The sequence below is a fragment of the Gouania willdenowi genome, chromosome 1 (assembly GCF_900634775.1).
Source record: "Gouania willdenowi chromosome 1, fGouWil2.1, whole genome shotgun sequence".
Taxonomy (NCBI): domain Eukaryota; kingdom Metazoa; phylum Chordata; class Actinopteri; order Blenniiformes; family Gobiesocidae; genus Gouania; species Gouania willdenowi.
The window spans coordinates 44,717,269-44,743,984 of NC_041044.1; the positions used below are offsets into that span (position 1 = coordinate 44,717,269).

The 26,716-nt window shown below is 40.1% G+C and overlaps 1 protein-coding gene across 1 annotated transcript in view; it reads right to left on the minus strand.

The window, feature by feature from the left end:
• Window positions 1-1,290: 1,290 nt before the first annotated feature.
• Window positions 1,291-26,716, minus strand: part of LOC114460655 (regulating synaptic membrane exocytosis protein 1-like) — a 51,728-nt gene continuing 26,302 nt past the window's right edge. The window contains exons 4-17 of the mRNA XM_028442608.1: window positions 24,437-25,233; window positions 20,582-20,622; window positions 20,370-20,483; window positions 19,212-19,311; window positions 14,433-14,556; window positions 11,103-11,149; window positions 10,127-10,242; window positions 9,766-9,896; window positions 9,482-9,653; window positions 8,941-9,100; window positions 8,161-8,217; window positions 2,457-2,619; window positions 1,643-1,765; window positions 1,291-1,357 (exon numbers count right to left, since the gene is read on the minus strand). Of these exons, the coding sequence (XP_028298409.1) occupies window positions 1,291-1,357; window positions 1,643-1,765; window positions 2,457-2,619; window positions 8,161-8,217; window positions 8,941-9,100; window positions 9,482-9,653; window positions 9,766-9,896; window positions 10,127-10,242; window positions 11,103-11,149; window positions 14,433-14,556; window positions 19,212-19,311; window positions 20,370-20,483; window positions 20,582-20,622; window positions 24,437-25,233 (2,212 nt within the window). The remainder of the gene's footprint in view (window positions 1,358-1,642; window positions 1,766-2,456; window positions 2,620-8,160; window positions 8,218-8,940; window positions 9,101-9,481; window positions 9,654-9,765; window positions 9,897-10,126; window positions 10,243-11,102; window positions 11,150-14,432; window positions 14,557-19,211; window positions 19,312-20,369; window positions 20,484-20,581; window positions 20,623-24,436; window positions 25,234-26,716) is intronic.

Sequence of the window (26,716 nt, forward strand, 5' to 3'; positions counted from 1 at the left end):
CTTGGCTGTGATTGGACGGTCACTGAATGTGAGGATGAATCAACTACGAGTTCAGACGTGGCAACAAATGCAGAACAGATACTTCTTCACTGTTCAGGGTTCAGACGTTATGTTGCCAGGTTGGGTTTGTTAAAGGGGTGCTTGCATGGTGACTAGCTTAGTTACTTATTTAGCTTGCTAGTGATTCAAATAGTTACTTGCTCAGTTACTTATTTAGCTAGTTACTGATTCAAATAGTTACTAACTTAGTTACTTATTTAGCTAGTTACTGATTCAAATAGTTACTAACTTAGTTACTTATTTAGCTAGTTACTGATTCAAATAGTTACTAACTTAGTTACTTATTTAGCTAGTTACTGATTCAAATAGTTACTAGCTTAGTTACTTATTTAGCTAGTTACTGATTCAAATAGTTTCTAACTTATTTACTTATTTAGCTAGTTACTGATTCAAATAGTTACTAGCTTAGTTACTTATTTAGCTAGCTACTGATTCAAATAGTTACTAGTTAAGTTACTTATTTAGCTAGTAACCGATTCAAATAGTTACTTATTTAGCTAGTTACTGATTCAAATAGTTACTAGCTTAGTTACTTATTTAGCTAGTTACTGATTCAAATAGTTACTAGCTTAGTTACTTATTTAGCCAGTTACTGATTCAAATAGTTACTAGTTTAGTTACTTATTTAGCTAGTTACTGATTCAAATAGTTACTAGCTTAGTTACTTATTTAGCCAGTTACTGATTCAAATAGTTACTAACTTAGTTACTTATTTAGCTAGTTACTGATTCAAATAGTTACTAGCTTAGTTACTTATTTAGCTAGCTACTGATTCAAATAGTTACTAGTTTAGTTACTTATTTAGCTAGTTACTGATTCAAATAGTTACTAACTTAGTTACTTATTTAGCTAGTTACTGATTCAAATAGTTACTAACTTAGTTACTTATTTAGCTAGTTACTGATTCAAATAGTTACTAACTTAGTTACTTATTTAGCTAGTAACTGATTCAAATAGTTACTAACTTAGTTACTTATTTAGCTAGTTACTGATTCAAATAGTTACTAGCTTAGTTACTTATTTAGCTAGTTACTAAAATGAACAGAAGAATCTGTGTTGCCAGGTTGGATCATTGCCACCTTTGTCACTTGTAATCATGCACTGACTGTGTGTGTGTGCGTGTGTGTGTGTGTGCGTGTGCGTGTGAGCGTGTTAGGATGGAGACGTTAAAGCAGTGTGAGAATGAAGAGGATGAGGAGGATGAAACTGTCGTCTTCCTCTCTCTCTCCTTTACCTGTTAGTGTGCAGGCACTCAGCACTCCCGCCGCGGACGGACCCGCGCCCCTCCAGGACCTCACTGTGGTGGCATTGCCATGGCGATGGAATGAAAACAACCCAAAGACAACAGAAGAGGAGATGGAGACTCAGCAGGAGGAATGAATGAAAACTGTTAGTGGGATTAGTTACACACGCACGCACACACCTCTTCATCAGGCACAGCGTCCCCCCCCACAGGCCAATCACATGACAGCAGCTCAGCGTAGGATTAATGCTGAGTCATGGTAAACATCCTGCCATGTGATTGGCCTATGAAGGGGCAGGTGAGTGTGTCCTCCTACCATCAGTGCTGTGTGGGCGTTACCTGTCCTCTGAGTACTCGTAGTCTGAGTCTCCAGAACGCTGACGCTCCAGGTGAGGCTCGTGGTAGCGACACGGTGACGGAGAGTTAGAGTGGTGGCGGTTCTGATGGATCTCATCCAAACTCCTGAAGAAGAAAGAAGAAGAAAGAAGAATGAGAAAAGTTCACACTAACAAACATCACATAGAAGGTGAAATACAGACACGCAGCACGGCATGTTTACCATCTATCATATATCTACAGGCACCAAACAATCATTTTATCTATGAGATCATATCTATAATATTGTATCTATTATGACCTCACATACAGTATATGATATATCTAATGATATCAGATCTATGTGGTAATATCTGGTATTGTATCTATGATATTGTATAATTGGTATAGGATTGTATCCATACTTTTGTATCTATTACAATGTATCTATAATAACCTATTCATGTTCTTTTATCCATGTAATTATATCTATCTATGGTACCATATCTATGGTAACTTATCTAGCGTATCTATGTTATCTTATCTATGGTACCGTATCTATGGTAAAATATCTATGTTAACGTATCTATGGTACTGTATCTATGGTACTGTATCTATGGTACTGTATCTATAGTAACGTATCTATGTTAGTGTATCTATGTTAGTGTATCTATGTTAGTGTATCTATGTTAGTGTATCCATGGTACTGTATCTATGGTACTGTATCTATGTTAGTGTATCTATAGTAACATATCTATGTTAGTGTATCTATGTTAGTGTATCTATGTTAGTGTATCTATGGTAAGGTATCTGTGGTTGTTAAATAGTTAGTGCTGACCTCTGCATGGGGACGTGTGCGGGCCGTGAGCGAGCTCTACATGAGTCCTCTCTATGTGGGGACACGGAGCGGGAGCGGAGCTGGACCGGACGCTGCTGCTCAGGGACAGACAGAGTACTGACTCCTCCCCCTCGCTCTCTGTCCCTGGAGGTCCTCTCTGCACCTAAACACACGCACAGACACACACACACACACGCATATGGTTCAAACACATACTAGCAGTGCTAGCTGATGCTAACACATCATCATCAGTCAGTGTTTCTCCATCAAGACGTAAAACAACAGCTTGAGGATGTTTTACAGGAATCTGTTAGTGCAGAGCTTCAGTTCATCGACCAATCACTGTAAGGGATGAGGAAGTATCGACCAATCACTGTAAGGGATCAGGAAGTATCGACCAATCACTGTAAGGGATGAGGAAGTATCGACCAATCACTGTAAGGGATCAGGAAGTATCGACCAATCACTGTAAGGGATGAGGAAGTATCGACCAATCACTGTAAGGGATCAGGAAGTATCGACCAATCACTGTAAGGGATCAGGAAGTATCGACCAATCACTGTAAGGGATCAGGAAGTATGAATATATAAAGCTCACATCACTTTGTTTATGTTCCTGTTTATAAGGTAAGTTAAATTAAATTAAGCTGAGTTAAGTTAAGCTGAAGTAAATGAAGTTAAGGTGAGGTAAATTAGGTTAAGTTAAGCAAAGCTGGGTTAAGTTAGGTTTGAGTGAATCTGGTTTAGTACGGTTATGTCCAGAAAATTAGTCCAGTTATGTCGAGTTCAGATCATTACAATTAGATAAGTTTTGTCAAATTAGGTAAGGTTAAGTAAAGTTTAGCTCAGTTAGTTACGTCAAGTTAAGTAAAGTTAATCTAGTTTAGTCAAACTAAGTGAAGTTAAGTCCAGTTAAGTTAAGATGACTTCAATTAAGGTGTATTACATTAACTTCAGTTAAGATGGGTTAAATTAAGCTAAGTAAAGCAAAACTGGGTTAAGTTAAGCTTAGTTGAATCAGGTTTAGTCCGATTATGTCCAATTTAGATAAATTAAGTTGTGTGAAAATTAGTCCAGTTCAGACGAGTAAATTTAGATTAGTTAAGTCAAGGTTAGTAAAATTAGGTAAGGTTCGGATCAGAGAAGTACAGATTAATGAATTTAAGATGAATTAAATTAAGTTAAGGTGGGTTAAATTAGGTCAAGTTAAGTTAAGCAAAGCAGGGTTAAAGTTAATCTAGTTTAGTCAAGTTCAGTCAAACTAGGTGAAGTTTAGTTGAGTTAAGCCAAGTTTAATCTATTTTAAGACAAGTTAAATTAAGTTCAGTTAAAGTGGGTTAAATTAGGCTAAGTTAAGCTAAACTGAATCAGGCTATGTCCAGTTAAGATGCATTTAGTAAATATTTAGTCCAGCTTAGTCAAATTAGGTTTAGTTAAGAAAGTTCAGCCCAGTTAAGTTATATCAAGTTAAGTAAAGTTTAATTACTTCAATCTATATTAAATAAGTTGAGTTCAGACCAGTTAAGCTTAGTCAAACTAAGTTAAGTTAGTTCAGTCTATTTAAATCAAAATAAGTTAATCTACTGTAAATAAAGCTACACAAAGCTCGGTTCAATTAAATTGAATTAAGTTAAGAACTGACAGATTGGATTATCTAAACCTTAGTGGTGACAAAAGATAAGCCAGTACAAATATGGTATGGTGTGTAATAAATAATTTGGACTTGGTGACGTTATGATAAACTGAAGCATCGACAGAAACAGACGAAGCAGAGAACGTTTGAAAAGTGATCAGCAGCATGCGGCAGCAGAACAGCAGCCATCATTGTATGCCGTTACAGCAGTGCCACAATTCTCTGTGAGTGAAAACAAAGGATTCCCGTTTGTTCTCAGGTAGAGCTGTGGCACAAACGTAACACCATACCCAGTGCTTAACTTGTAAATCATCAGCTCCCGGAACACACGCCACGTGTTGTTCCGGGAGTAAAAGAGAAACAAAAATGTCACAGAATAAGAACATTTTTTAAAGCACCTCTTGCTAACTAAATGGGCCAATAATATCACATCAAATGTTAAATAACAGAATGATGACTCAGCGTTAAAGAAGCACGGACAATCGCCTGTTACGGAGCATCCGTTTCTCTCTCTGAGTGACAGCTGTCTCGTCTGCCATGTTTCAGCACCAAGGACAGCACTAAATCACCGCTAGTCTAGCCATACATTACACCCATAACTCCTCTAATGCAGTGTTTCTCAAATGGGGGTTCGCCATGGCACTACGGGGGCACTTGAGACAGAGGAAAATTTACAAATTAAAGCATTAAAAATATGGGGTTTCATTATATTTATTTTTAGTTAAAAATTATAATCACACTGAATATTACCAGCAACTCACAAAAAAACAACGAAACACAAAATAAGAGAAAAATATAGTGAATAATAAAAACAACAGACAAACAACAACAAAATACACAAAATGACACTAAAAACACACACACTATGTGAGAAAAAGACTACAGACAGCAACACACAAAAATACAACAAAGATATTACATGAGAGAAAAAAATGTAAATAATACCAACAACACCTGGAAATGACACCAAAAACACACAAAATGATTAGAACATGAACTGAAAATACAAGCGTGAGGCGTGGTCCTAAAAACTATAGAAATAAATCTATTCAAGAACTAAATACCGTTTCATTAAAGGGGACATATCATGCTAAATCCACTTTTTTAGCCCTTAAATGCATTTTGTTGTATATTTATAGTGCTTAGAAGTACAGAAAAAATCAAATTAATCTCTTCAGGTGCTCCGTAGATATCTTTATATTCTGTTTTGCTCATATTTTTCAATCTGTTTTGATTTTTCTATTCTCTATTATGTTTTTTGAACTATTACATCACAGTATTTGCAGCAGAACTGCCAAATTAGTACATCAACTCCAGGTCCAACACTTTGAGCAATCCGCCATTTTTATTTCTGGCTTTTATTTTGTAGTCCAAGCTCCAGGATGCAGAAGTTACGAGAGGATAAGTCTAAATGTTGGGTTGTTGGATGTAGTAACCCACACGCTTCATTACACCGTCTCCCAGCATCAGAACCTTTTCAAAGTGTCTGGTTGAGTTTTATTTTTTATAGAAATGTACCACATCTGTGGATAAGGTCATTTTTGTGTGTGTGAAGCACTTCAATGATGACTGCTTCATCAACCTCCACCAGTATAAAGAAGGATTTACAGAAAGACTTTGTCTGGTTGAGGGTTCAATTCCTTCTATCTTTGGAGACGATGAACAGAGCACGTTGGTAAGCTGTAAATAACGCTAAAAAGTGTGATGATAAGACGTCCCTGTCATTGTTTTGTTAGCATTAGCAGTTGCACCGTCTTCATATGTTAGCGCTGTGTGCTCGTTTTAGATCCTTGATGATATGGCCTACGTGATTTAATTTAAGTCTAAAGTTTTCATTAGTCATTTCATTTTGACGTTTTTGTCTCCGTAAAGACTGTAATAAAATGCGTTTCGTGACTTTAGCTTGGCGCTAGCGTTAGCTCGGTGCTTGTGTTAGCTCACTTGTTAGGGTTCTGCAGGTTCATCATCTTCATTTTCATGTCGCTCCACTGGGTCAGACTCTGGCTGGAACATGTAAGGCTGGATGGACAAGTCTAACGTTGTTGACATTTTGTAAATAACCTCTGAATAAAAAGTTTATGCTCCGCTACATAGCCGTATCTCTTCTATCAAACTACAAAAATGGCCGAGCAGGGTGGAGTTGAACCGAGTGTCATCTGAAGAGGGGGCGGGGTATGAAGTGTCTCATTTGCATTTAAAGAGACAGCACCAAAACGAGTTGCTCTCAGAAGCACATCAGAAAAGGGGTAGAAAAGGGGTGGAGCTATAATAATGAGGAATTCAGATCCCAGCAGTGCAGTTCTGCTTTATATAGACCACAACTGTATGATTTATATGTAAAAAGGAAGGATTTAAAACCATGATATGTCCCCTTTAACTAATATGTGTTATCACTCATTCATTCCATCATTATGATCTATAGATGTTTTTAAATAGTATTCTAAGTAAAATGCAGTAGTTGGACATAAGGAGGGACTTGGATTCAAAAGTAAGAAAAAGGGGGACTAGAACCACTCCTCTGATGAATCAGCAGAAAAATGAAAATATAACGTGTGTTTACTGTTTACTTGTAATCCTTGCCACTTTTTTCCATATTTTACAGCCAAGGCCTGACTTGACTTTCATAAACCTAGAGCAGCAGATCATCTTAGCTTTGAACTTTGCCTCTGTCTTCATATCAGAACTTTAACCATGTCTCCTCCTCTTCTCTCTGTCCCTGAGTCCTCCTCATGTTCCCAGGATAGTTCTCCTCCTGTGTCCTGTCTGTTGGAGACAGGTTCTCCTGTATTAGCATCATTGCTACAGGTGCTGCTGCTGGCTACGCTACCTGCTGCTACTAGCTACGCTAACTGCTGCTACTAGCTATGCTAACTGCTGCTGCTAGCTACGCTAACTGCCGCTACTAGCTACGCTAACTGCCGCTACTCGCTACACTAACTGCTGCTACTAGCTACGCTAACTGCTGCTAGTCGCTATACTAACTGCTGCTACTAGCTACGCTAAGTGCTACGACTAGCTACGCTAACTGCTGCTAGTCGCTAAGCTAAGTGATGCTACTGGCTACGCAAACTGCTGTTACTAGCTACGCTAACTGCAGCTACTAGCTAGGCTATCTGCTGCTACTAGCTACGCTAACTGCTGCTAGTTGCTACGCTAACTGCTGCTACTAGCTACGCTAACTGCTGCTAGTTGCTACGCTAACTGCTGCTAGTCGCTACGCTAACTGCTGCTACTCGCTAAGCTAACTGCTGCTAGTCGCTATGCTAACTGCTGCTAGTCGCTATGCTAACTGCTGCTACTAGCTACACAAACTGCCGCTACTAGCTACGCTAACTGCTGCTACTAGCTATGTATGAAACTGTTTATGTGCAAAATCACACTTTAGACGTAGCGTGGGGGCGTGGCCTGACTTTCCCCTCTCTTCCTCACTCGCGCTCAGTTTTTACATTTAGCTTTGTGAACAATGACATTTCCAGTGATTTTAACTCATTAAAGATGCAGCTGTCCAAATATATATATATATATATAAATAAATAAATAAAACAAGGTGCTGGATTCAATCAAATAAGTGGCGGTCAAAATCTGGGAAGTGCCGTGTCGTGTACTGAGTTCGCATCGTACTGAGATTGTATATGTGCATGAGCGCACATGTGCAGTACCGGAAAATTATTTTTTGCTAAAATGTAATTCATTTTTCTTTTCAAATTGTATGGACGACACATGTTTTATTTGTTTATTGGATTAGGTTAGGGTTATAATCTCAGTATGAAGGTAAACTCAGTACGTGACATCGGATCTTGCTTCGGCAGGATTCAGCCCAAATGAAGCTCTGGCCATACGACTACAGACGTGTGTGTGTGTGTGTGTGTGTGTGTGTGTGTGTGTGTGTGTGTGTGTGTGTGTGTGTGTGTGTGTGTGTGTGTGTGTGTGTGTGAGTTACTAAGGACCAGCAGAGGAAGAGAACCTGTCACCGTTCACCTAATGCAGGATGTGTGTGACTCTCTCTCTCTCTCCCAGTGCTGGGCACCCACAGCTACTACTGGAGGACGCCCCCACCCACCCCCCCACCCACCTGTGTACACACCCAGAAAACCATCATCAAACTCTGTGTCACTGAGGCGATGGGACCCTGCACAAGCGCACACACACACGCACACGCACGCACACGCACACACACACACACACACACACACGCACACACAGGTTAGCAGAGACCGTAGGAGCTGCGTTGCCAGGTTGGTGAGAAGGACGTTTTGAGACACTTTCTGATTGAAATCATCATCTGTATCTTTCTGTGTGAGCTATTAAAGAAGCTGCAAGGAGGAATCTGATTGGCTGATGTTTTCAAACACATTCAAATATTAATTCTGTTGTGAGACTTCAGACTTTGTTACTTACTGATATAGTAACTAACTTACTTACTGTTCTACCTATCGATTTACAGTATTTACCTCATTACTTACATACTTTATCACTTATAGTTATTTATATATTTACTAACAAAGTAATTTACTTAGTCGCCTTTTCACATGTTATCTAATTACTAAATAATAATTACTTACCAATAGTTACCATAGTTACATTGTTCTCGTTTAATTACATAGTTACTTGTTTATCAATTACTTTCTTACACTTTTACTATCTTACTTTTTAACGTAGTTACTGATTTCCTATATACCTGGTAAATTTTGACTGGATATTACATTTGACTTAATCACTTATTATAGTTGTTTATATACTTACTTAAATACCTAGTAATTTATTCACCTAATTACTTACATACATAGTTATTTACGTACCTAGTCTTTGTGGATCATAAACTGTGTGTGTGAGTGTGTGTGTGTGTACGTACTCTGCAGCTTCTTGCTGGGGCTGTCTGCGTGTGTGTGCGTGTGTCTCCGTGGTAGGTAGGGGGAGGGCGTGGGCAGGGGGATGGAGGAGGAGTCGTGCGTCTGCAGTTTGAACCAATGAGGAACGTCGTCCAGCAGAGCCGTCTCTAGCTCGATCAGGATCTGAGGGAGGGACAAGGAGGTGTCAGGACGCACACACATACACAGAGACACACACACACACAGACACGCACACACACAAACACAGAGACACACACACGCACACACAGACGCGCACACACAGAGACACACGCACACGCACACACAGAGACACACACACACGCACACACACACACACACACAAACACAGAGACATGCACGCACAGACGCACACACACACACACACACACACACACACACACACACACACACACACACACACACACACACACACACACACACACACACACACACACACACACACACACACACACACACACACACACACACACACACACACACACACACACACACACACACACACACACACACACACACACAAACCTCTCCCAGGAACTGACTCTCCTCTTCCTGGAGGCGGGGCTGGTCCCACACAGTGATCTCTAACATCCTCTCTCTGAAGTCTCTACGGTGAACGTGTGAATAGATGAACGTCTGGTTCCACTTGGGCTCAGTGCTTTTCTTCACCGTCTTAGTGCGACGTTTGCTCTTATCGCTGCCATGGAAACCACAGGTTACCATGATAATAATAATAGATTATAGTACCATAGATACAATACCATAGATATAAAACCATAGATATAATAAAATAGATAATGTAGACTGACCTCCGATCAGGCAGGAAGTACATCTTGACGTAGGGGTTTCGGGGTCGTCCGTCCGCTCTGGTTGGCAGATCTATGGCTTGGAGGACGTTGACGATCAGCTGATGACCCACTTTATCGTACCACAGCTTGACCTGCACTCACAGAGGAAATAAGTTTACAACACAGGAAGTAAGTTAACAACACAGGAAATAAGTTTACAACACAGGAAGTAAGTAAACAAGACAGGAAGTACGTTAACAACACAAGAAGTAAGTTACCAACACAGGAAGTAAGTAAACAAGACAGGAAGTACGTTAACAACACAAGAAGTAAGTTAACAACACAGGAAGTAAGTAAACGTGAGGCTGCAGAGAACACTCACAGAGAGCTGCCCTGGGAGCACAGAGGGGAGAACCCTCAGGGTTCCTGGACTGGTTGGAGACATGACGGAGATGGAGGGGCGGTCCATCTTCTGAGACTCAAAGGAACTGGAACCAGCTGAGACAAAAACAATCAATCAACCATCAATACACTGGTTAATCACTGCTGGTTAGCTACTGGTTAGCTATCAAAGAACCCTGGATTAACTGGTGACTAACTAGATTAACTGGTGATTAACTGGATTACCTGCAGTAATCCTGAGATTATCTTGTGGTCATTTTGTGATGAATTGATTATTACTAGAACAATTTGGGATTAACTCGTTGATTATTTCCAATGATGTTGTGATTACTTTACTATCAATAGTTCATCTTTATGTTTATGCTAAGCAGTGATTAAAACAGGTAATATTGTTATTATATAATCTGTTTATTTTGAGATCAACTAGTGACTTGTTTACCTGCAGGAATATTAAATTGCACTAAACTCATAAATAACTATGATTAACTGCATTGTTACCTAGTAGAAATAAAATATACTCCAAAAACAAACAAGACTACAGTGAAAAATAACAAATGTTGGAAAAAAGGACATCAAAAGTACACAAAAATGACTCATAAAAGAATAAGTCACAAAAAAAATCACAAATTGACACCAAAAACAGCCAAAATAAGAAACAAATATACAAAACCACAACAAAAACTACACAAATTGGCTCCAAAAACACAAAACACACAAAAAAAACCCCACAAGATTGACAACAAAAATAACAGAAAAAACACACAAATCAACAACAAAAATACACAACATGAGTGAAAAATATACAAAATGACAACAAAAACACACAAACTCTTTGTTGTTTCCTGCGTTAATGCTTTGATTGGTTGTTATTGATCATGTGACTCTCAGATCGAATACAATCATCTTTGTGAAACCACGTCACAGCATTATATTTGGTGTAATACACAAAGACTCACTGGACTCCAGAGGAGGATGGGAGGCCTCGGGAATCCTGGGAGTTTCTCTGAAACAAAGACAAAGTCCCTCAGTGTTTCTAAACGACCACAGGAAGTTCACGAGAGGCTCATCCAATCAGAACAGTCCCCTTGTTACCAAGTTAAATTTACATTATTATATAAGCATATATGAAACATTTAGTCACCAAACACTGCAAGGCCAAGACAAAAAAATAAATATAAACAAGATTATTCATATATTTTCTTTTTTGGTTTTGTTTTGGGAGGGGGGGGTGTTAGGGTTCTTAAAAAACTCAAATAAAAAGCTGAAAACAAGCAAATCGTTTGGGTGAAAAAACATTTTTAAAAAGTGGAGAAAAAAAAGAAGTTGGAAGAAAAAGACAAAAAAAACAGTTGGAAGAAGCAGAAAAAAACTAAACGCCAGAGTTAATCATGGAGTTCCACAAGGTTCAGTTTTAGGACCAATACTCTTTACATTATATATGCTTCCACTAGGTAACATTATCAGAGAACATTATATAAATATCTATTGCTATGCAGATGATACACAGCTTTATCTCTTAATGAAATCAGATGAAACTCATCAGTTATTAAAACTCCAGGTTTGTCTTAATGACATCACATCCTGGATGAGTCGTAACTTTCTCCTTCTTAACCAGGATAAAACCAAAGTGATTTTATTTGGTCCAAAACACCTCAGAGATAAATTATCAGAGCAAATAGTGTCTCTGGATGACATTTCTCTGTCACCTAGCAACCACAGTAAAAAACTTATCTTTGATACTGACTTATCCTTTAATTCTCATATTAAACAAATCACAAGGACAGCCTTCTTCTACCTCTGTAATATCTATAAAATCAGGAATATCTTGACCCAGAGTGATGCTGAAAAACTAATCCATGCATGTGTTACATCTAGATTAAATTATTGTAACTCTATACTGTCAGGATGTCCTAGTAACTCACTAAAAAGTCTCCAGTTAATTCAGAATGCTGCAGCTAGAATACTAACAGGTACTAACAGTAGAGAACATATTTCTACAGTATTGGCTTCTCTTCATTGGCTTCCTGTAAAATCTAGAATAGAGTTTAAAATCCTCCTGTTAACATACAAAGCTCTACATGATCTAGCACCTGTGTATCTATAGAGACCTGTTAGTGCCCTATCGTCCAGGTAGATCACTCTGCTCTCAGTCTTCTGGAAGTTCCTAAAGTGTCTAGAAGTAGAACAGGAGGAAGAGCGTTCAGCTACCAGGCTCCTCCCCTTTGAAACCAGCTCCCAGTCTTAATACGTGAGGCTGCTACTCTCTCCACCTTTAAAAATAACCTGAAAACTGACTTATTTACTAAAGTGTATACTCGTACTTCTCCATTGTGTAGAAGCCAGGGCTGTTAATGAGCTACTTGTAAATATCAGGCTATTGGAGATCTGGTCATGTTGTCGGGTTGTTTTTCCATGAACCTTGAGGTGTTTGGTATGAACATATTCCATTGACCTTTGGCTCTAATCTGCTGAAATATTCATACAACATTGAGTAAAACCTTCGTGTTGTAAATAGTGGTTGTCAGGCAAATGTATAGCCCTCTTAAAATGGCGGAAGGCATTGCTAAGGCAAATGTCCCGGTTGATGATGTCACCGCGAAAAGGTGTATTGAGGAGGAGCACATCACTTCCGCCTTGTTCCTGTGGGAAAATAAGACTGTTACATGTTGATGCAGGGACCAGTAGTAGTGGGGCCCCATTAGGGAGGTTCCTGACGTATCAATGTAACATGTCAAGTTTGTCACACTGATATCTGCCGTCTGTCGGGGCCCCTACTAGCAACTAGCTAGTGACTACTCAAAAAGGGCCCTGTGCAGGGGATTTTTGATGCTCTGTCGCTGCAGCGTCTCAAAGCAGTTTCATTATTTTGTCATTGAAATTGACTGTCAGCCGTCCCTTGGGGGCCCCCTTCAGCTGGGGGCCCTAGGCAGTCGCCTGTGTTGCCTACCCTGTTGCAACGCCTCTGCTCGTAAATATCCAAATATCACAACCCTAACCCTAACCCCTAAACTGACTTAGCTTTTACTAATAGGCCAGAAAGGATCATGAAGTCATTTAATATGCTCACTGGATTGTCTGATCACAATTTTATAATCTAGAAAATTATGTCTAGAAAATTAAATAACCACTGGCTGCTACTGAATTTTTTAAAATACCTAAACATGAACAAAAGCACTGAAGTCCACTACACCTGGTTTCCCTCCCCAGGTCCAGGACCAGGTCTCCTCACACAATAGGACTGTTTAGGATTTATTTCAGCAGTTTTCTGGTTCTGCTCCTGTTCTCATTCAGTCTGTGGATGTTTTAGCTCCTAAAAAGCTGCTATTAAATATGCATTGTGTTGACTTGTATATGAACTGTAAGTATAATAAATAAACAAATGTGCTTCATATACCCATTTATGTTTTAATTTAGGCTGTATTATTATTATTATTATTATTAGCAGTGCTAGCTTAGCATAGCCACATCGCGTAATGAGCCAATTATCATGATGAACACAAGCCTATATAGACAAAAACACATACATAAGTTTACCTTAAAGAAAATACATACATCCAAGCAGTGTTTGGAATAACGGCGTTTAAAGTAACGGCGTTTGTTTTTCAGTAACAGGGTAATCTAACTAATTACTTTTTACGCCGTTACAACGCCGTTATCATTTCTGAACGTTAAATGCGGTGCGTTACATGCATTGATGAAATAAAATGTTATCCAAAAGCATCCCCGGCTTCTGATTCGACTGTTGTGATGAGGCGGGCTAAAAACAAGGTGAGCGATTATGATTGGCTAAGGCGGCGCGCGCACGCACGCACGCACGCACGCACGCACGCACGCAATGAATTGAAATCAACTGAAAGCAAAAAGTAAAAAAAATAAACTAATAATAATGAAAAGGTTAAAACATTTTTTTTTGTTTTTAAAAACCTCAAATATAAAATTGAAAACAAGCAAAACAAGTTGGAATAAATGAAGAAAAAATTACAGTTGGATGAAGTCAAAAAAACTAAACGTAAAGCAAAAAGTTAAAAATAAACCTGTTTCTCGTGCTTTTCACAGTAAAATTAAGAGTTTTTTTTCCATCTTTGTCACAGTTTGTCACTGTACATCTGGTGCTAAACTTTCCAACATTCTGAGCGCTGATGGTTTCTTCAGCACTTTGCTGATGTCAGTGTTACAGATGATGTGGTTTCCCTGCTAAGTGGAGACCATGGAGGTCAGTTTCTGTGCTTGTGTTGTTTTAGTGAAGCACTCTGTTTAGATGAGCCAATCACAGTAAACCTGCTCACCCAATCGGCCTCGACACCACAATCTCCACTTGTGGCGCCGCCTTGGACTCCAGGATGATGTTGTAAACTTCCTTCTTAGTGGCGCCCGGCAACGACTTCCCGTTCCATTGCAACACCTCATCACCTAAAGACGAGCGAGAAAAAAACACACTTTTAATTATCAATCATTCACAGAATCTACAGACATGAGCAACTGACAGCCCTCGGCCTCATTAGTGGTTAATGCACAAAATAAAAGTAGAAACACACAAGATGTCTACAAAATACACACAAGGACAATTAAAATACAAAACAACAAACACACACATAATGACTCGAAAAACAAGACAAGAATACACAAAACAACAAAACAATACATATAAAGACTTAAAAAATTACAAAAACACAAAACAACACAAAAGTAATAAAAGAGAATACACAAAGCAACAGCAAAAATACACAAAATGACAAAAAAACATCTGTCACGGAGAGAGCTGTGACGCTCACACTATAGGTAGTGAGCACAGTCAGCTTAAAGCTGCGCTTGAATTAAAAAAAAAGATTCTTATTAGAGTCATATTGTATATTGTAAAAGTAATTATTTCTGAAAAAAAATTGTACGTCTGCCGCGATGAATAGTGAAGCGTGTGCACGTTGCGAACTTGTTTTCAGTCTTGGACTAACTTTGGACGCACAAATGTCTGTTTTCCTTCTAGACGGGTCATCTAATGTTCCTCTTTCCTTTATTTTGTGTGCATCCTTTTACCGGTAGTACACGTTCAGCTCTCGTGCGCAATTTCGTGCACTTCTGTGAGAGGAGGAAACTGGGAGGTATTACCAGAGTGGGGGACGGGATTTATGGTTCAAATTCAGCCACGCCCCTCTGTCATGGTTCAAGAATCAGGTCGTGCAGCTTTAACATCTGTTGACTTGTTGCTACTGCCATCATCATTGTTCTGGTTTCTCTTTAATAAGCATGTTACTGGTCAAACAGCATTAGTGTTTGTTTGTTAGCAGCTAACTCACCACCATACTGACAGCAGCACTTCCAGGTTTGCAGGAAACCAGAAGGATTAAACCAAGTCATGTAAATAGGGGTGTTTGGTGGGCTGGTGTTGGGACAAACCATTTGTACAGGGGTGTTTGTGTGATTTTTGTTTGTTATGGATTTTTTAAAACATTGGTGGTGAATGAATCAACATTAATTTATTATGGATGCTTGGATAATTCATGTTTTGTTGTTTATGAGAATTTATTTTGTTACTGAGTTAATTTATTTTAGATTGGGGTTGGTTTGCCTGTGGGAGGAGCTACAGGTAGTGACTGCCTATAAAGGAGGCCCAGCCTCAGTTGGAGGAGGAGCCCTGAGTGAGCAGAACTATTTAAGCTGACAGTAAAACATTTAAATAGAAGATAAAGTAAATATGTTCAGCATTTGTAAAATATAGCCCAATGCTCTTTTCTTTTGTGTTTGCTCAGTTTATGGTTTATTGTTTTTGGGGATTCACTGTAAATATGTTACACCAACCAAAAAAGAAAAATAAACAGAAAAAGTCTAAACTGAATCCAGAGAGGTATTTCATCAGTGTTCTTAATAAAGCCAGGCCTAGGTTTAAACCTGATTTAAAGCCGACTGTGACCACGCCCCCTTTTCCCATTCCATCAAACTCTTCTCAGCTCTCCAGCTCAGCCAATCAGCTGACAGTGTTTAATTAAATACACGTCTTTATAAGACCCGTGAGATCGATCACAGATTTAATGATTATAGACGTGAGGGCACATGTGCTGCAGCTTTTACTGAATAAACAGCCAATAGAAACAGGAAGTGACATCATCTGTTACTGAGCAGTGAAAATAAAGGACAGACACATTTAAAAAGTAGTAAAGGGTTAAAGATGGTGTTATCTAGTCAATGTATCACAAAAAACAACTGATCATGTGAGTTTGATAAGTTTTAGGCGATGAATACACACGTATCCCTATAGGGATATTATTATTACTGATGGTTTAAATACATAAAGACTGATTAAAATTAAACTCATTAAAAGTAAGGGACACATTAAACACATAATAAGACTATGATTCTATCGTCATTTGTATCAATTTAAAATTATATTAAAACATTTCAGAATCAGAATCCTTTTATTGTCATTGTTACTCTTTAGATGCACAACAAAATTAAAAAAACAGCAGCGCTCGTAAAAATAATTGTGAACAGCAGAAGATAGTGCAAAGATAATTAGTGCAAAAAACATTGAATCAAAGTCAAAAACTGCAAAATAAAATAAAATAGAATAGAATAGAATAGAATAGAATAGAATAGAATAGAATAGAATAGTGCAGGACATTATAATCTTAAAAAAACTGTACAGTCCCCAGATGATATTTACAAGAAAACAGGGGTATAAAAACAGCAGATTCAGGGTTTGTTGAGGTTTGAGGCGTTCAGGGCAACAACAGCTCTTGGGTAGAAACTGTTTTTTCGTCTGTTTGTTTTGTTTTTTTTATTGCCCTGAAACGCCTCCCTGAGGGCAGAAGTTGGAAGAGGTGGTGACCAGGGTGTGAGGGGTCCCTAAGGATGTTGTGGGCTCTCCTGAGGCAGCAGGTGTTGTATATGTCTTCCAGGGATGGGAGAGGGCAGCCAATCAGTCTCTGGGAGGTGTTTATGATCCTCTTCTTCCTGTCTGCTGTGGTGCAGCTGGTAAACCACAGCGAGATGCCGCAGCTCAGCACCGACTCCACCGAGCAGCGGGAGAAGCACAACAAGAACTCAGATATTAAGTTGTTCTTCCTGAGGATCCTCAGAAAGTAGAGTCTCTGTTGTGTCTTCTTCAGGATCACTGTGGAGTTAACGGTCTGATGTGGATGCCCAGGAATCTGAAGTCTGACACCATCTCCACCCCATCCCCATTTATGGTGATTGGTTGAATGTCCGGTTTACACCTCCTGAAGTAGACGATCAGTTCCTTCGACTTGGAGGTGTTCAGGGTGAGGTTGCTGGTGGTGCACCATTCTGACAGACTCTCCACCTCCACCCTGTAAGCCGTCTCATCTCCTCCTGAGATGAGCTTCAGCACCGTGGTATCATCTGCATGATGGTGTTGCTCGGGTGGATGCAGAGGGTGTAGAGTAGGGGGCGTAGTACAAAGCACTGTGGAGAACCGGTGAAGGTGCTCAGTGCTGAGGACAGGTGGTGTCCTACTCTCACCCTCTGGGAGCAGTCTGTCACGAGGTCCATAATCCAGTTGCAGATGTTGTGGGAGAGACCCAGATCCTCCAGCTTGCCTACCAGTGCACCGCTTGGCTTTGTAGGCAAAACTAGTGGGGGTCAAGTGTGGGCGGCAGGCACGATATGATGTGACTCTGGACCAGTTTCTCAAAGCACTTCATGATGATGGAGGTGAGTGCCACTGGTCGGCTGCTGATATTGTCCTTTTTATCATTTATCATTTACCATGATATTCTGTTTCATTTCCTTTTAAAATACCATATTAAGGCGGTATTTAAAAAACAGAAGTCTTTTTGACTCCTTTTTCCTTTTGTAGATCTTTATTGAGTGTTTTAAAGCGTCACTAAATAACTTCTTTCAAAATGATGACGTGGTTTCATGAGAGTGAGTCAGCAGATTAAACCAAGCCTGCTGCTTAAATCTGGTCAAGAGCAGGTTTGACCCACGGACTGTGTTACTATGGTAACCAAGGTGTTTTCTCTTTGATAAAACCACTGTTACAGTTAGAACCCGGCTTAACTGAGCCAGACTCTCAGGTTAAAGCTAGACGTAGCCCTGAGCTGGGTTTGATGAAATACCCCTCTGTGTGCAGCAGGTTAGCTGTAGAGGCTAAATCACCATGGTTACAGGTTAGCTGTAGAGGCTAAATCACCATGGTTACAGGTTAGCTGTAGAGGCCAAATCACCATGGTTACAGGTTAGCTGTAGAGGCTAAATCACCATGGTTACAGGTTAGCTGTAGAGGCTAAATCACCATGGTTACAGGTTAGCTGTAGAGGCTAAATCACCATGGTTACAGGTTAGCTGTAGAGGCCAAATCACCATGGTTACAGGTTAGCTGTAGAGGCCAAATCACCATGGTTACAGGTTAGCTGTAGAGGCTAAATCACCATGGTTACAGGTTAGCTGTAGAGGCTAAATCACCATGGTTACAGGTTAGCTGAAGAGGCTAAATCACCATGGTTACTTGTCCTAGGTAAACTTGGCTGGCTTTTGTTCAACCGACTCTGGGATAAGTTTATTCAGGATAAAATAATTCCAGGCTTTATCATCTATCCTGGTTTAGTGCAACACCCCCAGGAAACAAACAACATGAAACGCCAAAACATCACAACGACTCCTAAAACACAAAAAAACACAAAACAACACCAAAAATACACATCAATGACTCAAGAAACACGAAATAACAACACAAATACACAGAATGACACTAAAACACAATCACACAAAACAACAACAAAAAATACAAAATTAGAGAAAAATCTAAAAAATGACAACGAAAATGAAACATGGATGTTGATCATGTGACCCTGAGATCAGTCCCTGCTGTGATCAAAGTTGTGATCTCTGCCGTGATTGGACGGTGTGTGTTGTGTCTGCCGACGTCTTTCCTCTTTTTTTCTGCCATTTGTTACGTTTCTTTTTACACGTTGCCATGTTTTATTTTCTCTGTAGACGCGTAATGAGCTAAATATGAGTCAACTTTCAGATGTTTCTGTATAAATCTGTGTGTGTGTAGCGCTGTGTGTCAGCAGCTAATGTGTGTATCCCGTCTCGTGTGGTTTACGTACCTGCTCGCAGGTGTCCCACCACGTCTGCTAGGCTGCCCTTCTTCACTTTAGTGATGAAGGCTCCGAGTCGTCCCACCGCCGTCATCTTCCCCCCGACAACCTACACACACACACACACACACACACACACACACACACACACACACACAATAAACCAGGTTTACGAAGTGGAAAATCAAGGTTAATCCCATCGTATCAATGCACGAGTGACATAGGCAATGTTTACCACAGGGGGCGGGGCCACAAACATGTGACTGACATGAGAATAATTACCAATCAGAGTTTGTGTATTTCTTTCCTCATTTGTTGTGTTTTTTAAGTCGTTCTGTGTATTTTGTTGTTGTTTTGTATGTTATTAATCATTTTTGTGTTTGTTTCATATCTTTTTCTGTTATTTGTGTGTATTTTTGTAGTTATCTTTTGGGTTTTTGGAGTAATTTTGTGTGTTTTTGATGTCCTATTGTTGTTGTTTTGCAAGTTTTGTAGGCAATCTCACTGTCAATATTTAGAATATAATTGTGCACACCAAATTTCCACGGCCTCCAGCGGGTGCAATTCGGCCACTAGCCAAAAACAAACCACATATTTGGACTCGGGCGAAGCAGACCTTTCCTCTCGTTTGGCCCAATCCCAATTTTAGAAGCACTATCGATGCTGGAGCCGCTTTCACGTTGCTCTCTCCAAGAGACACAGTAAGGAGGTGGCGCCCTTCTTACGTGTGGGCGTGGTTCCAGCGCCTGTAACTGACACACCCCCAGTGTCTCAGAGTATTTTGAATCATTTTGTGTCTTTTTGTTGTTGTTTTGTGTGTTTTTGGAATTATTTTGTGTATTTTTGTTGTTTTGTATGTTAGGAATCATTTTGTGTAGTTTTCTTGTTATTTTGTGTGTTTTTAATCATTTTGTGTATTTTTTGTTGCTTAGTGTGTTTCTTGATTCATTCTGTGGACTTTTGTAGTCATCTTGTGTGTTTTTTGGAGTAATGTGTCTTTCTGTTGTTGTCATTTTGTGTATTTTTCTGTATCTTAGCATGTTTTTTTCTTTAGACATGTGTGTTCATTTTGGGGATGCTCAAAGTCAGCCCAAGGGCGACGTGTGGCCCCCACACCGCGTGTTGCCCTATAGCGTTGGTATAAACCATCTGAGTTGACATACGTACCTTCAGGCCGAGCAGCGAACCCGCCTCACGGGCCACAGCGGCCGAGCGTTTGCTGAGCGTGATCCGTCCAATCAGGTGGTCTCCTTCTCTGGATGGTTGCCATGACACCGGGTGCTACAGAGATGCAGGAGCAAAGGGAGCAGATGGAGCAGAGGTTAGAGGCGTAAAGACGTGTTTCTATGAAAGTAAAGACAGAACATGGAGTCACTCACGTGCCACACTGCAGGATCCAGAGGGTGACAGTCCCAGTCTCCTACAGCCAGAAAATAAACGTTTATACATTTGTTTATGTTCTAGAGTAGGTCGAGAACAAAGAGGAAGTTTGTGTGGAAGTATATGAAGCCTCCATGGGAACTTAAACATGGGAGTTTTTCAAAATATTCAAAAATATTAACTTTTCATGGGAATTCTTTTTTGGAATAAACCTGAAACTGGGAATTTAAATAATAATTAGAGACTTTGTAAGTCATTAATCTAAATGAAAGCAACATTTTCCCAATTTCAATGTATTTTGGTAAATGATGTAAATTTGCTAAATATTGTTTATTATTTCATCACTGAGTGATACTGTGTAATATGAATAAAGAAATTATGATTGCATTGTTCACAAAGCACTAACTTATATTTAACTAAAATATATTCATGCTTTTCTGGATTTTTTGTAAACTTCCTAAAACAAATGTGTTTTTGTATTAAAATAATAAAAACATCACTTAGTCCATAGAAATGTAAACTGAACAGTGTAAAATTGTTAGAATATCTGTGGATATCATGAAATAAACAGAGCAACTGATGAAGATGATGAATTTAGTTTGAAACTGTTTTTATTTAAACTAAACAACTTCTCTGGTTCTCCTGTGTTTCTTGTGTTGTGTTCTGTGCATTAGTATTATGGGTATACCAGGAACTTATGCAATTAAAAAAGTTCCACGCTGTTTGGAGAAAAAAAAAGCGCCGTCTTTTTTACAGTGTGTGGTCTGGAGGAGTAGAAGATGGAATTGGTGACTTTTCTGCTTGAAAGGTAATTACTGCTGCTTGATTTACATTATGTTTGATATGTAATTGTTACACTAGAACTATGTAGTGTATGTGTTGTTCATGTGCACACAGCAGCCTCCGTTTGGGTGCTGTAAGTGACACTGTGTTGTTGCTGCTGTTGCTAGAATCTGGTGTGTGCACATTGAGAGAGAGAAGCGCTGCAATAATATTCTTTGAACAGAGCATGTTATATTACTGTGATGTTGCTGTTGGACTAACGTTAGCTTGTTAGCTCCTCTGAGGGAGGGACTTTGGAAAGTTTGGAGGCAGGGCAAGAGAGCAGCGGGGACAGAGGAGGAGAGAGAGATCTGAGAGTCGTGGACGGCACCTTTAAAGTCCCAGCACTAATATATAATACCACAAATTGAAATAGTTTGACTAAAATGCGAAGTGTTGGACAAGGAATAATCAACAGCACGACTTCATACCATAAAAATTAGTTTTTAGCTGAAAAAAGTAGTTAGGAGGTTTATTAGTTACACTTTAACAGGGACATTCAATATAGTTTAGCATCATCTAAAATCATAAGCAGTTTCTTCATAACTGCGATCAGGGCGACCCCCCACCAAAGGGGAAAAATGTGACAGTTCAAGACAGTTTGAGCTGCTCTCTGTCATTGTCCAATCAGCGCAGAGCCGTACTCCATGAAGTACCGCCCCTTTTGGGCGGTCTCAGTCAAATTGAGAAGCACATTTAACTGTGCACTTCAGGCCATGCCAACGGTTTGAACAGCCTACTGCCTTTCTCTATCCTTAGAAGCATCGAAAGTCACCTGTGAAAACTGGTTTTTAAAGATGGGCGCACCCCTACATCAGCCCTATATCACCCCTACATCACCCCTATTTAACCCCTATATCATCCCTACATCACCCCTATTTAACCCCTACATCATCCCTATTTAACCCCTACATCATCCCTACATCACCCCTATTTAACCCCTACATCAGCCCTACATCACCCCTATTTAACCCCTACATCATCCCTACATCACCCCTATTTAACCCCTACATCATCCCTACATCATCCCTACATCACCCCTATTTAACCCCTACATCATCCCTACATCACCCCTATTTAACCCCTACATCATCCCTACATCACCCCTATTTAACCCCTACATCATCCCTACATCACCCCTATTTAACCCCTACATCAGCCCTACATCACCCCTATTTAACCCCTACATCATCCCTACATCACCCCTATTTAACCCCTACATCATCCCTACATCACCCCTATTTAACCCCTACATCATCCCTACATCACCCCTATTTAACCCCTACATCAGCCCTACATCACCCCTATTTAACCCCTACATCATCCCTACATCACCCCTATTTAACCCCTACATCATCCCTACATCATCCCTACATCACCCCTATTTAACCCCTACATCATCCCTACATCACCCCTATTTAAGCCCTACATCAGCCCTACATCACCCCTATTTAAGCCCTACATCATCCCTACATCACCCCTATTTAAGCCCTACATCAGCCCTACATCACCCCTATTTAACCCCTACATCATCCCTACATCACCCCTATTTAAGCCCTACATCATCCCTACATCACCCCTATTTAACCCCTACATCATCCCTACATCACCCCTATTTAACCCCTACATCATCCCTACATCACCCCTATTTAACCCCTACATCATCCCTACATCACCCCTATTTAACCCCTACATCATCCCTACATCATCCCTACATCAGCCCTACATCACCCCTATTTAACCCCTACATCAGCCCTACATCACCCCTGTTTAAGCACTACATCAGCCCTAAATCACCCCTATTTAAGCCCTACATCATCCCTACATCATCCCTACATCACCCCTATTTAACCCCTACATCATCCCTACATCACCCCTATTTAACCCCTACATCATCCCTACATCACCCCTATTTAACCCCTACATCATCCCTACATCACCCCTATTTAAGCCCTACATCAGCCCTACATCACCCCTATTTAACCCCTACATCATCCCTACATCACCCCTATTTAAGCCCTACATCATCCCTACATCACCCCTATTTAACCCCTACATCATCCCTACATCATCCCTACATCAGCCCTACATCACCCCTATTTAACCCCTACATCAGCCCTACATCACCCCTGTTTAAGCACTACATCAGCCCTACATCACCCCTATTTAACCCCTACATCAGCCCTACATCACCCCTATTTAAGCCCTACATCACCCCTATTTAAGCCCTACATCAGCCACACATCAGTCCTGCACATGCTCATAAAGCCTCTACTTTAATTGGAGAGTCATGATTTGGTGGATTTAGGTCAGTGGCCCACAAACACGTCCAATCAAATCCAACGCTAGTTAGCACGCCACAGAGCTAGCTCCTGGAGTGACTTTGGGCACCAAAGCATGTTAGCTTGTGGTGGTGTGAGGTCAGTGGAGGTCAAAGGAGGATGTTTCTAGATGTTTTAATCCAGATTAGCATAACGCAGGAAGTGATGATGGACTGGGATTATTAGCAGTTTGTCACGATTCAAACAGCTAGCACAGCTCACTGATAAGATAGCATAAGGTCAATTGTTCCTTTTTATTTCTAGAAACACTGCTTTGATTTAAAAATCATCTTTATTGTTTTCACCTTTTTAAATTATGTATTTTTTGATTTTCAAATAATTGTTCAAATCTAAAAATATCACTGAATGTTGTCAAGATGTTCTTTATTGGGAATAAATACTTTTTTTGATTGATAAAAAATGGAAATATTGTTATTATTATTAAACATTTTATTGTTTTTACAAAATCAAACAGATGTTTCTAGAAAATGTCACATTTACACACAAAATCTGACCTTTTATGTAAATATCTCTATGACACTGACTAAACCCTCACCCATGTTTAAGAACAATATCACACATTTACAACATATTTATCACCAAATAATAACAATAAACCATTCCTGTTTCAGGAAGTTCATTTTGTATTTTCCGTCTGTTTTCCACAATAGATAAAGTTATAGATGTTGAGAAAAGTACGGGTGGACTGACCTTTCTCGCTGACGCTCTCCATGTCCACGTCGTCACAGCTGGTGTACTCTGGAGTGGAGCCGCCCTCGTCCTCTGAGCTGCTGACGGACATCTGCCTCCGGTTCGCGCTGCGCTGGCTCTTGTACGACCTTGGTGGGGGTGGCCGCAGAGACTCCAACTGCTCAGAGCTCTGGGAGTCCTTCCTCAGCAGGGCGTCCCCTCCGTTGTCCGGCCTAACTAGGCCCCCAACGGGCGGCGCCCCTCCTCCTCCGACCCCTGCGGTCCTTTTCACGGAGAACGCCCGGTGGTTGTCCGTGAGAACCTTGCGGTCCGACTCCGTGCTCCTCCTGGACAGGCGGTTCTCGGGCACCTCTCCGGGCTTGCCCCCCTCCACGGATCCCAGTCCCACCTCGTTGATGGCAAGGTCGCTATGGCGTCGCTCGTGCCGTACCTTAGACACTTTGGCGTGCATCCTCATCTCCTGCTCCTCCTTCTGCGGTTTGACGGGGTACCTGGCCAGGTTGGGGTCGCTCCTGTAGCGGTTCTGGAACTCTTCCTCCCGCCGCCGTCGCTCCCTCTGCTCCTCCTCGTCCGGGCGCCTCCTGCGGGCGTCGTTTCGACCCAGGTTCTCATCCCCGTCTTCGTAGTCCTGAGAATGGATCTTCTCCAGCCGGCGCCGAACCCCGGATCTCCCCCCCGTGGGGCCCGTCCGTTCCTCCAGCGACGAATGAGACTGAAGCTTCCCGGCAGGTCTCCGCCCACTGCCACGCCCCACGCCATCTTTACCATTTTGTTCATGGAGGGAAACCGGTCTCTTCCTAGATCAGAGGACAACCATTCATCAAGAAAACATTTCTCTCAGGCAATCTACAGAGACGGCAACTTTTATCACATCACGATCAGAAAACTGTTATTATTTCAGATCTGAGGGTCACATGATCATCATTCACCTCATCATTAGAATAATGACCAATCAGAACACAGGAAACAACTAAGGCTTTTCCTTGCCGTGTTGTGTATTTTTCCATAATTTTGTGTTTTGTTTTGCTTTTTTTGTGAATTTTGTGTCATTTTGTGTATTTTTAGTAGGGATGTAACGATTCACTCAACTCCCGATATGATTCGATTCACGATACTGGGTTCACGATACGATTCTCTCACGATTTATTTTACAAAATGCGACTGTAGACAAAATACTGTATTATTTTCCTTTTATTTTTCATTGTCAAAAGAATTCCTTGATAAACTATTCAAAACAATGCAATTTAACTAAAAATAAATCTTGAATTAAATAAATAAAGGAATAATACAAATGAAAATGAAGACTATTAATTTAAATTCTGGTTCTATAATAAACAATGCAAAACTGCATAATAATTATTTTTCTTTTTAAAAGTGCAACTGAAAATGTATTTTGTGCCTTAACAATTGGACTTTTAAAAAAAAAAAAAAAAAAAAAAACGTGATTACACTGATTTACGTCATATTTGACCGAGTCAAATTCCTCGTGTGTACAACATACACTTGGCGAATAAAGATGATTCTGATTCTGATTCTGATTTGTTTGGACCAGCAGAGGGCACTGGTAACACAGTGGTCGGGTGGCATGCAGATATCTTGCAGTGAAGAAGAGAAGCTATGCTAGCAGACAGAGCTAATAGAAAAACGTGACTTTTACAGATATTCAAGTAATATTACAGATATTCTTTCGGTGCTAAAGGGGTAATGAATCATTTATTAACATGTTTAAGAGTAGAAGGCGGCCAGAAAGAAAGTATTAGCAGACTCCGCCCGCCGCCTACACTTGTGGATAGTGACCTCTGCAATTTTCAGAAAATCGATATCAACCGTGATATCTATGAATCGATTTTTAACTGCCTTACGATTAATCGTTACATCCCTAATTTTTAGTGTTGTTTTGTGCAGTTTTGTTTTAGTGCCGTGTAGTTTTGGCATCATTCTGTGTATTTTTAATGTCATTTTGTAAATGTTTCTAATTTTTCATGTTTTTGTTGTAATTTAGTGTTTTTTGAGTCATTGATGTGTATTTTTGGTGTTGTTTCATATACAGTATTTGTTAGTTATTTTATTGTATATTTGTTGTCATCCTGTGTGATATTGAGTAAACTTGTGTGTTTTTTTGTGCGTCTTCAGAGAATGTCAGTCCCACCTGAACTAAAAGAAATAAAATGATGACCGGGATTGAGTGAACTGGATGATCCCCATCTGTAACTCGTATCTATATTTACTAAATCATCTCAGTTGAATCAGGAACAAATATACGAGCAGATTAAAGTCGTG